Source organism: Gekko japonicus, unplaced genomic scaffold, assembly GCF_001447785.1.
Source record: "Gekko japonicus isolate JY-2015 unplaced genomic scaffold, Gekko_japonicus_V1.1 scaffold409, whole genome shotgun sequence".
Lineage (NCBI taxonomy): Eukaryota > Metazoa > Chordata > Lepidosauria > Squamata > Gekkonidae > Gekko > Gekko japonicus.
The window spans coordinates 14,832-31,533 of NW_015161963.1; the positions used below are offsets into that span (position 1 = coordinate 14,832).

The 16,702-nt window shown below is 43.1% G+C and overlaps 1 protein-coding gene across 1 annotated transcript in view; it reads left to right on the forward strand.

Moving 5' to 3' along the window:
* PATZ1 (POZ (BTB) and AT hook containing zinc finger 1) overlaps positions 1–16,702 on the forward strand; it is a gene marked incomplete at its 5' end in the record, with an annotated part of 41,158 nt that overhangs the window by 14,828 nt on the left and 9,628 nt on the right. Inside the window, 2 exons of the mRNA XM_015429577.1 lie at positions 4,486–4,554; positions 11,189–11,360. Of these exons, the coding sequence (XP_015285063.1) occupies positions 4,486–4,554; positions 11,189–11,360 (241 nt within the window). The remainder of the gene's footprint in view (positions 1–4,485; positions 4,555–11,188; positions 11,361–16,702) is intronic.

Here is a 16,702-nt window from a genome sequence, read left to right on the forward strand (position 1 = left end):
GGAAGCAATTTTTCTATACAGTCAGCCAGGTTGAATGTTAAGTTAATTGAAAGCATTCTGTCTTCCAACAGCACTACAGAGCACAAATTTATTTTTTCCTCACCATTTTTATAAGCCTCCTCCTGACCTGTACATGACTCCTGTTCTCAATGCAGAGAGAATTCCAGACAGGTACTGTTTTCTCCTGCTGTCAGGTTGTAGTAGTCTAGCCACCCACTCTACTGCTCACTCTAGCAAGCCTTCTGCCTCCCACCCACCTTTAGTCTGGCTCACTTCATAAAGTATGTGGCTATAGCAGGAGACACTGCACCTGCAGAAGTTCTCCCCCCCCCCCCTTTCCTTGAGTTCATAAAAGATAAATTCAGCCTTAAAAATAAGTCTAGAAAAACGATTGACTAACATAAACTTCACTAATGTGTACACTCACACACACGTTTCTGATATTTATTTACTTCATTTATACTCTGCCTTCCTCCCCAATGGGGACCCAAAGCAGCTTACATCATTCTCTCCTCCACTGTATCCTCACAACAACCCTGTGAGGTAGGTTAGTCTGAGAGAGTGTGACTGGCCCAAAGTCACCCAGTGAGCTTCCATGGCAGAGCAGGGATTGCAACCTGGATCTCCCAGATCCTGGCTCTGTGGTGTACTTACTTAACTGTAACCTAAAAAGTGGGCTGGGGGAAACATTTGTAAAACTTCCGGTATTGGTCACCGGGTGGCAGGCCTTATTTGCTACTGGTGACAAAGCTGGATCATAACAGGTAAGGAGAAGTAGCCACTGTTCTTAGGACTAGATATTATTTAATATGATTAGACAAGCAGGGGGCCCACAAGGAATCTGATTTTCCCCTCTCCCACTATTTCCTCTTAAGTCCCCTCATAGCCTTTCCCCTTTTCCTGCTTCCCTCTTTCCAACCCATCAGCCAGCCTGCCTTTATCTGCTCACCCCTCATTTTCAGCTTTCCCTCCTTCCCTCACAATGGCAGCCTCTCCTGGGAAAACTCTGACCAAGTTGCTTAGAGCTGATTGAGCTGGGCTCAGTTGCACAACTGGGAACCTGCAAGGACTTGCAGGCAGTGTTCCCTCTAAACAGAGTTAGTGTGAGCTAGCTCACAGCCTCTGGCTCACACATTTTTGTCTTAGCTCAGGAAGGATGGCTCCAGAGCAAACTAATTTATGCAGCAGCCAAATCACTCATTCACAACTTTAATGCCAGTAGCTCACAAAATAGATTTTTGCTCACAAAACTCCACAGCTTAGAGGGAACATTGCTTGCAGGGGGTACATCACTTTCCATTATATCTCCTCCCTATGTTATTTCCTCTTTCCCTTCTGTCAGTCACAATAGCCTCTCCCCTTTGACTTCTTCCTTCCCAGCCCACCAACCCAATTACCTTTTATCTGCCCCCCCCCCATCTTAAGCATGTTTATTAGTTGTTTACTTCATTTATATTCCACCTTTTCCCATAATGGAGACCCAAAGCAGCTTACATCATTCTTCTCTCCTCTATTTTATCTTCACAACAACCTGTGAGGTAGGTTAGGCTGAGGATATATGACTGGCCCAAAGTTAAGCCAGTGTGCTTCTTCTGCACCATGGGAATTTCAACCTGAATCTCTGAAATCCTAGTCTAACCACTATACCACACTGGCTTTCATGGAGTGGCTGCTGTTGAATGGTAGCAAGCACCTAGGCTTGGGTGAGTCATGCATGTCACATAGTAGCACATCAGCTGCTGGCTGCTGCTGGGCCAGCTGCCACTGAATCCTCCCACAAAGACCAAAACAGCCCTGAGAAGTGCCCTGCCCAGTCCCCCGATCTTTACTGATAAATACCAAGGCTTGAAGGCTGGCAATACTGTTGTCTAGCAATGTCCACTGACAGTATTCATTAATTAAAGGCACAGTTGCTGCCTCTGTTATTTTGCGGGGATAATCCCCAAATGTATTTCTAATAGATTTCATATTCGTCTGCAAACCTGGGGTTTTCTCAGGTTTGTAGGAAGACCTGTCTTGTATGTTCATGGCTCCAGTCTCTGGATATAAGTTTGCACAGATTCAGTTATGTTGAGAATTAGGTATATTGATGATGATGCTGTTGTAACAGCTGCAATCTTTAACTGGATTATGAGCCAAGGACACAAGCCATCAGAAATTCTTGTGCATAAGCCCCCAGTTGGATTTCATTGAAATGGTGAGCTGTAGAGGAGGTCAGTCCAGTGGGCTGTGCCTTAAAGCTTCAGTTGGTTGATTGTTGAGGGCTGTTTTTAAATTAGCAAGACTGCAAATTAAATACAAACTTGGGAATGAAAAAAGTAATTAAAGATTGTCTTTCCCACCAACAAACACCACGGTGTTGTGTGCATTAAATTATAAGCCATTTTACACTTCTTTTTTGACATTTCAAAAAGACTCCGGTATTGTGCTTTTGGTAACATGTAAATTTACGTCGGTTTCATTTACTAATTGATCTCTGTGTTTTAACAATTAAGTATCTCTGTTCTGCCTTTCTAATTAAGAAAGAATAGCACACAAGGTGGCTTACAAGTCCAGGGGCCAGTCAGCAGTCCAGATGCTGTGCTCTGAACCAGCTGAATTTTCCAAACAGTCTTCAAATTCCCAAGACTGGCAACAAGGAAGTGTAGCTTTGCTGTGAGCACACCGCTTTTTTCCTCCCCCATTTTGCATAGCTGCTGCTTGGAAGTCAATTGTAGAAAGCTGGACTTAGCTCCCTCTAGTTTCAGTTTAAGGCAACAGGCACTGCATATGTAAATATCACAATGATCTAATAACAATTCTAGTTTGAAATCAGATCAGAATTAATTACTAAGAAGCATTGCTGCAGCAAAGAAGAAGAATACACACACACACACACACATTTGATGGCATTCCAAGGTATTCTAGGAAGCACAGTGGAAATTTATCAGGAGGCCCCTCTTTGAGAAAGCCAGTAATGGAGGATAAGCTTCTTTTCTGTCACACACAGCCAGGAAGGTGTTTCTAGAGTGGTTCACAAAGGGTAGTGGTTCGACTTGGGGGATGAAGGGATGTGAGGTGAAGTGAGCCGAATGTATACTCTCAAGCATGCTCCAAAATCCTTTGCAAAACAACTGTGCCAAGGTTTCCTCAGCACACAAGTTGACATGAAAAGACTTGAGGTTTGAAAACCACTGGCATAGCATATGGTTCTCAAGATGTTACTGCTGTGGTTCTCAAAGCAGTGGGGCAAGTCCCGTGGAGTTCCAGACAAGGGAGAAGATCCTGTAAACAGCAGAATCAAAGATTTTGTCTAGCGACAAAGAGAAGACTTAGTATGTTAGTCTAGTATGTTAACAATGGGACCGTCAGAGAGTTGGAGAATATTCAAGAGCACCTGATCATGTCATTTCTTCCCCATTCTTACCTATTTTAACCTTTTAAGGTCAACCCAAGATTTTAAGACACCTTGCATGCGATCACAAGAGGTAGAAAATTGATCTCAGTAGGTACTCTTGGTGTCTACAGCAGAAAGATATCAGCATGGCAGTCACTCTAGGCCACTTTGCTGGTGATGGTGGGTGGGAGACACAAGTGGCCTGTCGGAAGAGTGTGGTGTATGTGAGGAAAGTAAAGTTTTCATAGGATGCCACCTTTTTGCCCTGCTGGGACATAGAAATTTAAAAGCCTCGTACTAGAGGAAAACTCCAACATGCTGATAATTCTTCCAGGGCAAATATTACTGGTGGATTGTTGTTCTCTCCTAGCTGTCTTGCCCAGAGGGGCTGTAGACTGACCAAGACCAGACAGTGTAATATAAAATGGTGCTGTCCTTCAGGCTAGTTTATACATTTAGTAGCCCTCTTGCAGTTGATTCTGGCATTGTGAAGGGCCTCCAGAACACTCATGCAGAGGTATGGTTGGATGACCTGGTACATCCACATGGGACCTATCCACGTAGCCCTATGGCTGCTGTGATTTAAGTGGCTTTGTTGTGGTGCTGACTTGTTCAAGTTGTGTCTCCTGACTGCATCTCCACCAACAGCTCTCCACTCTACCAACAGCAGTAGCATTAAGGATTGTTGGGAAAGTTACTGGCCATTGATGAGATATTCACTTCTGGGGCATCATTTTCCACAGAGTACTTTGACAGCATGATGTCCTTATTTATACACAGAGATAAACATCTTAGCTAGCCTATCCTTACATGGAGCCAGTCCTTGAAGTTCAGCATTGTCTATTGGAATGGTAAGGGGGAGGAGAAAATACCTTGTTTCCATTGTAATTGGGGAGCAGTTCTTGGGTACTTCTTCACCTGGCACTTGTCAATCACATAGAACAATCCTAAAATTAGGGGGGAAATCTGACTCTCAAAAAACTAAATTTGTATTGCCTGAAAAATAGAAATTAAAAAGCATTCACAAACCCAGTGCTTTTCCCAAATTATTACAATGCCGAATGAGTTTCTTCCTTTTCTAATCTTTCTTACTTCCTGCCTATTAGCAGGAAATTTCCAGCCTCCATGGAATAAGCTCAGAGACATCTACATCCATAGAACAGTTGAAACTTCAAGAGGTATTTCTTAAACACTGTTATTTTCTTTTTAAAAAAAACTTCTCTAATTATGGTATATTTATCTGTCTTTGCAATGTTTGACAGGAAAGCACTGGTGTTTTCGTTTAGAAATACTAACACCACTCTTGATAACATTTGACTGTATTTTAAAGACATTAACATCTTACATCTTTAAATGTTTAGTTAACGGCAGACCTGATTTCTTCTCTATTAATTTCTGATAGCTTATTTTTTTATTTCCAAACTGCAGTGTTACATTTCTGACCCTTTTAAAAACAAGTTTATTTTTGCTGATCCAGTCAGTAACTAACTTTGACAAATTCAGGTGGGTAGCTGTGTTGGTCTGAAGCAGCAGAACAAACTTTAAATCCAGTGGCACCTTTAAGACCAACAACATTTTATTTAAAGTGTAAGCTTTCATGTGCAAGCACACTTTCTCACACAATATTGTCTGAGGAAGTGTGCTTCCACACGAAAGCTTACACCTTAAATAAAACTTTGTTGGTCTTAAAGGTGCCATTGGACTCTAAATTTAACAAAGAAAGAAGGGACTACAGCAACAGAAAGGCACTATTTTATCTGTGATATTTTCATTATGAGTTAGTAGTGTATGAAACTTATAAAGAGGAGACAATCCTCTAGGAATCTGTCCTGAACAAGTCACACTGAAATGAATGGCAGCTATACATGCAAGAGCATTTCAGTGGGGTCTGTGAAGGAGAATTTCCCAGTGGATTTTCTTCACAATCATTTTCTGAGATTTGCTTGTATTTATGGGGTTTGCTGGGTTTTGTTTTTATAATTCTGAGTATTCAGTCATTTTTAACTGCAACTCATGTTCTTTCTAGCAGCCCCATAAATATGTATATGTATATGTTTCAGTCTGAATCATATCCAGATTTCACTGACATCATTTTCCTGGTTCTTATTGTCTAATTTAGTGTGGCTGATTAAGTTTTTCTTCTTGTCCATTGATTAGGAAATAGCACTTTAAAATTATATTCTGGGTTTCTTTCCAAATAATATTTTTTACTAAATGAAAGCTGCACCTATTTTGCTCAGCGCTATGTCACTAGAGGTTATATTAGAAGCTTATATTTTCATTTTAAAAATTTCATTGTTTGTAATGGCAGGGTCATTTCCTAATGAAGTTAATTTGTTATCATTTTGATTTTGTCCTGGATCTGGAAGACGGTAGAATCTATTGCTTAATGTTCTCACAGGACTTGATCCAAAATCTGTTGAAACAAAGAGAAACTTTGTAATTGAGTTTTATTAACACAACATGTATTGGACTGTTGTACATAATACAATCTGTATTGGACAGTGCAATGAGGGTAGGCAATATTTGATAGGGAAAGGAAATGATGTGGGATTACTCCTGTAGTGGAGTTTATTATCATGTTCCAGTTTTCACCTGAATATTTCTGAACAATTCAGGGCCTTTATGGTCCATTGGAAAAGTAGCCCCAATCTAATAAGAAGTCTAGCCTGATATCCTTGCTATGGGATGAGCAGGACACTTACTACAGAGTGGGAGTACTCCCTAACTTGCATGCAAGATGTGAGCTCTCCCACTCTAACCATTTGAACAAGTACACTCCTGTCTCAAGCATAGGTGGATTCTTCAGTTTGCATATTCAGGCCATGATTTCTCATAATACTGTCACTCTTCCATTATGTACTATTTTGCATAATTTAGTCTAGCACTGCTAGCCTTGGGAAGAGAAAGGAACCACAAGGAATTTCATACAGCCAATTTGGTGGTTTCAGAGATTTCAGTGGGCATGGCTCACCTCGCATACTACTTGCTGAAATTCCTGACAAAGCTGAATCTGGGACATATTCACCATACACACACACACACACACACACACACACCTGATTTTCCTCACACCCCTTTTCGTTCACTTCTCTGATAAGCCTTCTCTCCTAGTACCTTTCCTTGCTCTTTTTTCCACAGAAATGTTAGCTGTTCTTTAGTTTTTTTCCTGTCTTCTCTGCACCTCAAAGAGCTGCCCTTTTTCTGTCTGGCAAGTCACCTTCCATTTGTCCCCGTCCCCCCCCCTTCTGTGCTGCCTCTTCCAGTTGAGCCTTTCCTACCTCACCGTCATTGTTTCCTTTCCCTTCATCTTTAGTCTGTCCATCTTACTTGGATAGAAGGTCTTCTGGCTGGACTCCTAGAACATTCTTCTCAGAATGAAATTCAGTTCAGACATCAAGCAAAACCATAGTTTATTTTAACTATAGTTGGTTTGTGAAAACAGAATTCGCTCACTGACAAACAAAACCTGGTTTGCCTCAACAATTGCGGGTTTCATTCTCTCCCTACTTTGGGAGCATTGCTGGAGGGCAAGCCAGGATCATGGCGGGATGTCAAAATCTGTATATCAAGCAAAGCCATAATTATGGCTAATTGTGATTAATAAATCAACTTTAAGATCCTGTCTTTAGTTCCTGGTTTGACAGACCAAAACTAACCATAGTTTGCTTAACTAAACCCTGGTTTTCCACGATATCTAAACTGAGCCAAAGTGTTAATGACTCGTAATAGTAGCAAATGTTTTGGCTTCCTGTAGTTTTTTTTTTTTGGGGGGGGGGGTCTCAGATTGAAATGACTCACTTCTGTAAGCCTCTAAGTGATTAATATATTCAAACTGCAGGTTCTGCCCAACTGAATCAGCATAACATTTTGACAGCTTTTTATTTTATGTGGATATTAATTCTTCAGCCACTTTTTAAAACCCTGTCATATTTATTACCTTCAGTTAAAATTCTTTTCCCCCTGACCTGAATTGGGTAGTCCAGGCTAGCCTGATCCTGTCAATTCTTGGAAGCTAAGCAGGGTTGGCCTTGGCTAGTATTTGGAAAGGTGACCTCCAAGGAATACCGGGGTTGTGATGCAGAGGCAGGCAATGGCAAACCACTCCTGAAATGTCTCTTGCCTTTAATAAAAAAAAGTCTAGCTTGCCATCTAGTGGTGCATAACACTAAAGAGCTAGAAGTCTGGCTGCCAGGCAATCTTAAGATCTCCTGGCTATTCTACACACAATGCCATACTATAATTAATTATCTTCCTTCGCCTGGGATTTTGAACTGTGCAACTGCTCATATATACATGGAGCTCTCTGTCATTCTAAAGAGGCATCGAGCTTTTCCATCCACTCCCACCAGACAATGTAATTTGCATATTGGCATAATTTGCAGGGCTATCCTAAGCAGAGTTGACTTGCTAAGACCATTGATTTCAGTGGACTTAGAAGGCTGTAATTATGCTTAGTCCATTAATAATTCCCCTATGGTTCTAGCTTTGTTTCCTTTGAGGACAAACAACCCTCTCCCCCTCTTCCTTCTTCTGCCAGGTTTGCTTTCAGGCCAAGTAGCTGGAGCAGCAAGACATTCCAACTTGACAGGGCCTAAATACCTGCAAAATGGCACTACCCCTTCCTGTCCCCACCCTCTTCTCTCTCCACTTCCAAGTCAGGGATGCCTGCCTTCTTAGGACTTTGCTGCTGCTGCTGCTGGATTATCTTGACAACAGATGCCTGGCTTACCATGTCTCATCTCCATTTACTGCATTTCAAAAACAGCTTTCAGCATGTGAGATGGTGTGGAGTGGTTGTGGAATTTGCGGTGCCCCGTAGCCCTGTTACTTGCATGCAGCTGTCTGCCTTACCACTGTCAGCCTCCCAATGCAGTCGTATGCAGAGTGACTCCAGTCTAAGACCACTTATTTCAATGGGATTAGACTGGACTAATTCTGCATTGGATTATACTCTATGTAGCAAGGTGTACAGCTATGGAGTCTGAGACTCTTTGCTTGGAGGAAGCAATTGCTTGGGGGGGGGGGAGACTTGCTTTACAGAGTTGGGAAGCAGACTATGTAAAGAAGCTTTTGGAGTGCTGGGATTTTTTCTCCCCGGGTTAAAGTAAACCAGCCAGACTCCTCCAATGTGGACAAAGGGATACTGGTGAGAAGGAGAAAGGGTAGTGAGGAGTACACCTGGGGCATGAGGGCATGCGTGCATCCTCCCTGTGCTGGATTTGTTGGTTCCCCACCTATGATGGGTTTACCATAGCTCCATATGCACCTCCACGGTGTGCAGGGGCAGGGAGTGACTGAGGAACCCTGCTTCCTGCCCCTCTTTCCAGGAGTGCTGAACATGCCACATCTACAAAATATGGTGGATCGTGTTGTTTTCCCCTGCCCAATCCGCTCCCACATTGGTTTGCTGCCTCCCATTGTGGAATATTCTGTAGGGCAAGGCTTGGCTCTTAACCCTCTGGAAATGTCTTTGCAAAGTCTGCTTCCTGGCTCTAGAGCAGAACCTCACCTCTCAAGTTGACTGCCCTGCTTCCTTTGAGAAGTCCGCAGGTAAAAGAGAGGCTTCCCTCTGAACTGCAAATGCATCAGTATTTTTAATGAATATTGTTCATCTGTCCTGGAGAAACTCAAAACAGTTTTGAGAACTGCTGGACAGTATCATACAACCTAGAGTTATATCCTCTGGTACCCTGTGCTAGCTACAACCGCTTGACAATTTTAATCTGTGCACTCATGAGTCACATCCTATCAGAAGAACTATACAAAGGTGATATTAAAACCACAGTATACTTGTATGCTTCTGTGAGAAGAACCACAAACAGGCTCTGAAGTTGGATCCAGAGCAAAATGCTGTCTTGCAGTTCTTGAGTTACTTTTGCATGTGGCTTGGACAGAGGTGAGATGCAAAGATAAGGTCAGTTTAGTTTCTTCTCTCCAGCATGACTACCCAGTGATACATGTGCCTGGCTTTCCTATAATTGCTGGCCCACGTTTCTGGAATCTAGTATTCTGTTTCCAACAGTGGCTGGCCAGATGTCTTGGGGAAGCTCAGACACAGTGCATTCTGATTATTCTCATCTCACTCTTCCTCAGGACAAGATCTGTGCCCCACCCTTCCATTTTATTATTTAAACAACCCTGTGAGGTAACTTAAGCTGAAAGAGAACACTGGCCTAAGGTGCCCCAGTGAGTTTCACAGCTGATTGGAGATTTGAACCTTAGTCTCCTCATTCTGGCTTTCTGAAGGTGATGGCTGCTTCCTGTTTTTTAAAATGTGTTTGTTTACTTCATTTATGCCCACCTTTCTCCACAAAGTGGCTTACAACATTCTCCCCTTCTAATTTTTATCCTCGCAGCAAGGCTTTGTGGTAGGTTGTGCTGGGTCTGGGAGTGTGTGCCTAGACCAAGTTCACCCATGAAGCTTCCATGGCAGCCATGGCAAAATGGGGATAAAAGCCTGGATCCTTGTCTGAAGCTCAGAACTACTATACAATGTTGGCTCTGTCTTCTCCTTAGTCTCTGGTATTGAGAATCATTCTGCCTTTGGACATGTAAAGTCCATTTAACTAGCATAGCTAATTTCTTCCTCTGCGATTTCCCCTCTTTTTGCTGTTTTTGCACTCAGGTTTTGATGTGTGTCTGAGCTAGTGGCCATCACCAGATCCTATGGAGGGGAATTCCTTAGGTTAATTACGTATTATATGTTAAAAAAATTAACTTTTTTGTGTTTGTGTGTGGCCAGAGTGGAGAAAATTCTCATGCATACAGGATGGTTGTTGGGCATTCTCAGGATTCCTTATGCTATTGACTCCAGCTGTAACCACAGAAAGCAGCTTCTAGAGGGTCTTGGGACTGTGTGCTGGAGCTCCTTCTACTCCATCACTACCTGCCTCCGCTCTGTTCCCTTTGCACTTCCATACACCTGCAGTTCTTCTTCACCTTCCTTTCTACTTTCAGATGGATAAGGAGCACTGCACAGCCATTCCATTTGCTCCATTGACTTTGGTACTCCCACAGGAGCTCTGATATGCACATGGCGTTCCATGTGAGACGGAGCATCCGTGTTTAATGTCAGAAATTCTTTGTTGGTGCATTGGGCACATTTGGAGAAATTCCCTCATGTTGAAGGGAATGGAGCATCATGTGGATCTCAGATCTCAGAAGAGCTTTGGATTGTAGCCATTAATGTAGCACACGGGGATATTTCCAAAGGTTGATGAGTGGAGCATGATAGGAAATGCAGCATATCATTGAGGGTTCTCCTGTCACTTGTTTCCACTGGGAACTCTTGGGGCTTTGAACAGTGTAGGTGATTGGCCTTGCAGATAAGCCCACAAAAGTTATTAGCCCACCACCTTATTTATTATGCCTTCGGCATTTGTGTCTAAAAAGGAAAATAAAAAAGAAGCTTTCTTGTCCAGTCAGCCAAAGACCGTTCTTACCGTAAGCAGCCAAGTGACAGATCGCACATGCTATTGCTCTGGCTTGCTGGGTCAACTAGAAGAACATGAAGAATTAGCCTAAAATGGCATCCAGCTTTACTCTTGAACAGTCTCTACCCAGTTGGTGTCTTTTCTTTTTAGGAGCAGCGTTCTCAACTCATTCAGAGCATTGTTGGCTTTCCTTTTCTCATTCATCCAACAGAATTAATTCCCTTTTTTCATATCACTTGAATGTGTCTGCTGAATTTGAAGCTATTGTGTTGGGTATCGTCTAGAGCAGATAAGTTACTTTTACTCTTTGTAGCAGTGTGTATGTGTGTGGGGGAGAGAGAAAGAGGGGTTAACATGGGTCTGCTGCTATCCACAGACTTGCAATGCTTCCTTTGCTACCCGCGACCGGCTGCGCTCACACCTTGCGTGCCATGAAGACAAAGTTCCATGCCAGGTCTGTGGGAAGTATTTGCGAGCAGCGTATATGGCTGATCATTTGAAGAAACACAGCGAAGGACCAAGCAACTTTTGTACCATCTGCAACAGAGGTAATTAATACACCAGCCTGTAATGGGGCAAAGGGTGGGTTTTGAACCTAAGCCGATGAATGCCTTCTCCAAGGAGAACAAAAGCTACAGTAAATTGTGTTCTCATTTGCTGTTGACTTCAGTATATATCTTGAGTATATACATTATATATCTTGAGGCTGACTCATTGTGAAAGGTCAGTACTTGTTATCCCCAACATCCAGTAATGACTTCCACATATGAATGAGCCACCATAGACAATGGTTTTGAGCAATTTGAAAGTTCCATCACCGCCTTTTCAGTCAAGTCAGTTTACATATGCAAATGCACACATGTAAGTGCATATGTGAACCAGCCTTCAGTGGCATGATTACTAGTTTTGTGTTCTTTTTTGTGTGTAAGAATTTTGCACTGCTCATAAAATTGTCACATTGTGTACAGAGCCGGTACACCTTTCCATCCCAGTATTTTGGCTTCTGTTTTCAAGGCTATGTATGTATGAAACCAAGTTTTCTGATGCTCTACCTTACAAACAGCTGCTTCTCAATTATTGTGTGTTGGGGGGGGGGTTCCATCGTTAATATTCAGGAAGCCTGAAGATTTGGGAACTTCCAAACTGTAAGAGGTGGAGACACCAAAGATCAAAGAGGAGGAAATTTAAAGTAAATGGAATCTCTTTGGGGTTGCTTTTTCTTGCCCAGTACAAAATACCTGCAGACCCATCTAGTGTAAAGAAATATTGAATTCTTGGTCAGTCCTTTCCCAGACAACATTTTGACACTTTTCAAAAAAGAGATGTGTTTTCCTTTAACATTTAATAGGGTGTATATGTATGTATTTTGTGCTCAGTTTTGCAAAAGGTAGGCCTTGAGTTACAACTCTTTTGAAATTGCCCTCCAGTCTCAAACCTGTTAAGTTGCAGGCAAGTTCCCCTTTGGAAGAAACGTTTTAAATAAATAAAATTTATTTCGGTGATTGATGATGGCTATACAGTACTAAGCTGTACAGTACCGAGTACTTAGCATCTTTTCTTAGAAGTACATCCTTGTGGGTTCAGCAGAACTTACTTCCTAGTAGTGTGTTTAGGATTACAGCCTCAGGCTCTGAGAAATGTTATTAATGCAATACTGAGACACTGCAGTAAATGTACTAGTTCAGAGTTAGTGAATTATTGATAGGCTTCAGATATTTCAAGTAGACCATTAAGAACCGTGTACAGTGTCAACAGAAGACAGGTATTTATGTCTTCATCAGATACAAAACGATGCAAGAAGACTAGTTTCTGTTTCCCATTTGCTTGTGATTGTTATATGAGCTGGGGTGGATAATGCAAATAAAATAACCGTTATCTTGGGAGAGCCACTGCCGGCCAGAGTAAACAGCTCTGGGCAGTTCAATATAAGGAGGTTTCCTATGTTCACATAAGCAAGCAGAAAAGACATTTGCTCAGAAATTTGGGGGATGGGGACATGGAAGGTGGAGCACCCTCCAAAAAGCAGCACACACTGGGCCTCTAGGGACTTTCCAGTTTGATGCTTAAATTTATTTCCTTACTTAAACAGATTCCAACAGGATTAAACTTTTTAAAATGGTTCTGCTGGTAACAGATGGAGCTGGTGGTGTTGGAGTATCCAGTGGGTTAGGCTGAATGTTGGGAGCGTATCTTGGAGTTCTAAAGGAAGAGGCTGAAAAATGGGGAAAGTTTGTCGAAACAAATAAGGACAATTTTGAAATGTTAAAGTAGCCGTGGCTCACAGCCTGATCTTATACGTTTACTTTGAAAGCGTGTGTCACTGGATACAGTAAGGCTTGTGTCCGAGCAGCTATGCATAAGTTTAAGCCTCAGACATTTATGGTAGTACCCTGAATCGCTCTGTTTAAACATATTGTGGGTCATATCAGTGAATGAGTTGGCATCAGTGTTCCCTCTAAGCTGTGTTAGTGTGAGCTCACTCACAGTTTTTTAGCCTCCGGCTCACACTTTTTTGTCTTAACTCAGGATGGAAGGATGGGTCCAGAGCAAACTAATTTTATGCAGCAGCCAAATCGCTCACTCACAACTTTAATGTCAGTAGCTCACAAAGTAGAAGCTTTGCTCACAAGACTCCACAGCTTAGAGGGAGCATTGGTTGGCATTACAAATTCTAATTGGCTAGGAGATCTCTGGAACTTCTGAAATGGAAAATAAACTTTGGGCTCTGGATTTTGAAGATCAAAATCTAAGGCTCTCCCAATAAGTCATCTTATCAGGATATAGACAAATCGTTCATAATCTTTTTTGGAACTTAAAGTGTGGATGATTGAAAAGCCATTCCCTTGAACTGGAATATTCCCAGCATGTTTCACAAAGCTGGAATTAATCCTACCAACCTATTGATTCCTTGCTGTTTCTCAGAAATGTTACCTTTCAAAAATTATTCCCACTATCAGATAGGAAAATGATTGATAGCCCTCCCTATGTGTCTCTCTTTACCAATTCCTTACGTTTGCAGGGTGGGAAAGAGACTGTTTTGATTTCCATCCTTCTATGAAGCACTCTCTGCTTATTGACATATGTTAATGATTTAAGAGTAAAATATACTCTAACTGTAAACTGGCTTTAATATGCAGGTTAGGATCTGTTATTGTAGGGGCTGTCAGGAACCCAGAAAAGATGCTATCAGGAGCTCTTTTCTGAGTGCTGGCATAGTTATGTCTTTGTTACTTGGAGAGGCAATCTAAAGTAGAATTTGGAGGACAGAGAACAGGCCTGTCCAGCGCTATGGTTCTTATTGCTGGAGTATGAAACCATAAGGATGTGTATACCAACAGTGTAATGCTAGACAAAGTTAACTCTTCTGAGGATTGATTTAAAAAGATGGCATTAATCTCTGGAAATAACCATCATTCTAGTGTCTTGTCTGCATTCCACAGCTGTAGGAAGAACAGCATGAGGAGAGAGTGTCTCCAGACATAACTGACAGGAGTGTCTTCCAGCCAGAAAGATTAGCAGATGTTCCCATCAAAAATAGTAGCACACAGTGTCTCTGCTTTCCTTCCACTGTATGCCACTGGGATTCCTGATTTTACAATAGAAGCAGAAATGTTTGTTTGCTATTCTGTTCTCTGTTCAGATGCTGCACCTACAGGCACCCTATCTGTTAGGGGAGTAAGCATGTACAATCTGCTTCTCTTCCCCCCATCTAGGGCTGCCAGGTTCCCCAGGAGGGCGGAGGTTCCCCGCTCAAAGGGTTTTCAATCCGCCGGTCCGGATCAGGCCGGCGGGGGGAACCCCGCCCCCATCGGGCTGATGTGCCCAGTGCAATGACGTCACCCAGAGGTGACGTCATCGCGTTGGGCACGTTGCAGGCAGACGCTCTACCAGTCAGCGTGAAAACTCTATGGTACCATGGAGTTTCCAGGCTGATTGCTAGAGCGTCAGCCTGCGACGTGCCCAACGTGATGATGTCACTTCTGGGTGATGTCATTGTGGCACGCATACGCAAAGCACGCACAAATGTACCAAGACGGGACCAACTATCCTCCACTTTAAACCATGAGTGACTTGGCAACCCTACCCCCATCAATCTATATATTTCTTTCCCTCTCCTCCCTGCAGTAGACAGCATGTCTGCAAGTAAGAAGGGTAAACATTTTTCTTGTATCCTGTGAAATATAGGTGCTGCAGGGCCAAATCAGAAGAAGCATGAGACATTTGTGATAAGAAAGGATCTGAGATCAGTCAATCTCTTTAATTGTATTTAAAAACAGCTGGGGAGGGGCAACACAACAGGAAACCAGCAAGGAGGCTGCTGTGTTGGGGAATAAAGGAAGCAGATGTGTGGGAGGGTATAAAGAAACTGTCAGTTGTGGTAAGGCTGCTGGCTTCCCTCAGCAGCAAGCTGGTGACGCTGAGGAAGTACAGCAGAACCTAATGTTACATAACAGGGCCTAGTGCTGGTACTGTTACTCCAGGATCACTCAGTTCCCAGGGCAACCCTGTAGATGGCTGCCTGGTTTGGCTCCAGGGAGGAGTGAACTTTTGAAGGACAGGGGTGTGCTAAATTAATAGCTGATCCACTCTGTTGCATCTTTGCTGAGGAGTCCTGCTGGGTCCCATCCTTTCTCCCATCTATGGAAACTGCTGGGAGAATGTGCTGGTGATACACATAGGGTTACCAAGTACCTACCGCGAATCGGCGGGGGACATATGGTCCCCGGCCGGAACATTCCTCCCTGTAACACACCCATGCCGCACCATGCCATCGCCAGGAAGTGACACCGGGCGATGCCTGGCAATGGGGCTGGAAACTCAATGGTACCATCGAATTTTCAGCCCCATTGCCAGAGCGTCGCCCGGCATAACTTCCTGGCAATGACATGGTGCAGTGCGTCTGTTTTCCGCGCAGGAATGGTCCTGAGAAGAAGTTTGTGTCCCCCACCGATTCTCGGTAAGTACTTGGTAAGCCTAGATACACAATTCTGTTTCTCCTTGTCAACAGTCCAGTGGTCAGCGAATGTTCTGAACAAATCCGTGTAAGCAATAATGGGCTGGTGGAAGGCCAGTAAACTAAACATTAATACAAACCAGCCTGAGGTGATGTTGGTGAAGGTGTTGATCTGTTCTGGATACTTATTCATAGGTTAGGAGGGTGATAGAAGAAGAAGAAGAGAAGAAAAGATTGGATTTATACCCTGCCCTTTACTCGGAGTCTCAGAGTGGCTTACAAACTCCATGCCTCAATTTATTATCTCTCACCAGCTTTGGTTGGTTCACATATTACAGCCTTGAGAAACCAGATGTGGCCATGATGAACCACGCTCTGACCACACCCAGATTAGATTAACGAAATATGTCGTGTATGGGGCTGCTCTTGAAGACAGCATGGAAGCTTCAGTGATGCAGAATGAGGTGGTGAAATTGCTGACTGATGTAGGTTATAAAGAGTACAAGTGGGGGACCTATGATAGTCATGGGGGGATCCCATCCCCCTCCAACTCGTTTCTCCTTCCCCTCCCAGTGCATACTTTCCCACCTGTTTTGGTCTTCCTCCACGGGTTCTGTTGCTTCCCCTGCCTGCCTACGTCTTCCTCCTTCAAGACTCTGTTGCCCAATTTGCATGCCAGAATACCTGTCGCCTTCCCTGCATTCTGGGCAGTCCACCTGTGTCCTCTTTTGCCCATGGACTTGCTTGTTAGAACACCTGCAGCACCTTCATCTGCTTAGCTAATAAGATGGCTCTGGTTCCCCCTCCCTTTCCCCCTCTATACTTGCTGGCCAGAAGCTTGGACTGTCTGCTTTTCTTAAGTTGCTTCTCCAAATTGTGGGTTTTTTTAAAAACCCTGTGCTTTTTAAAAGGTTTTTGTATTTTTCGACAAACCTC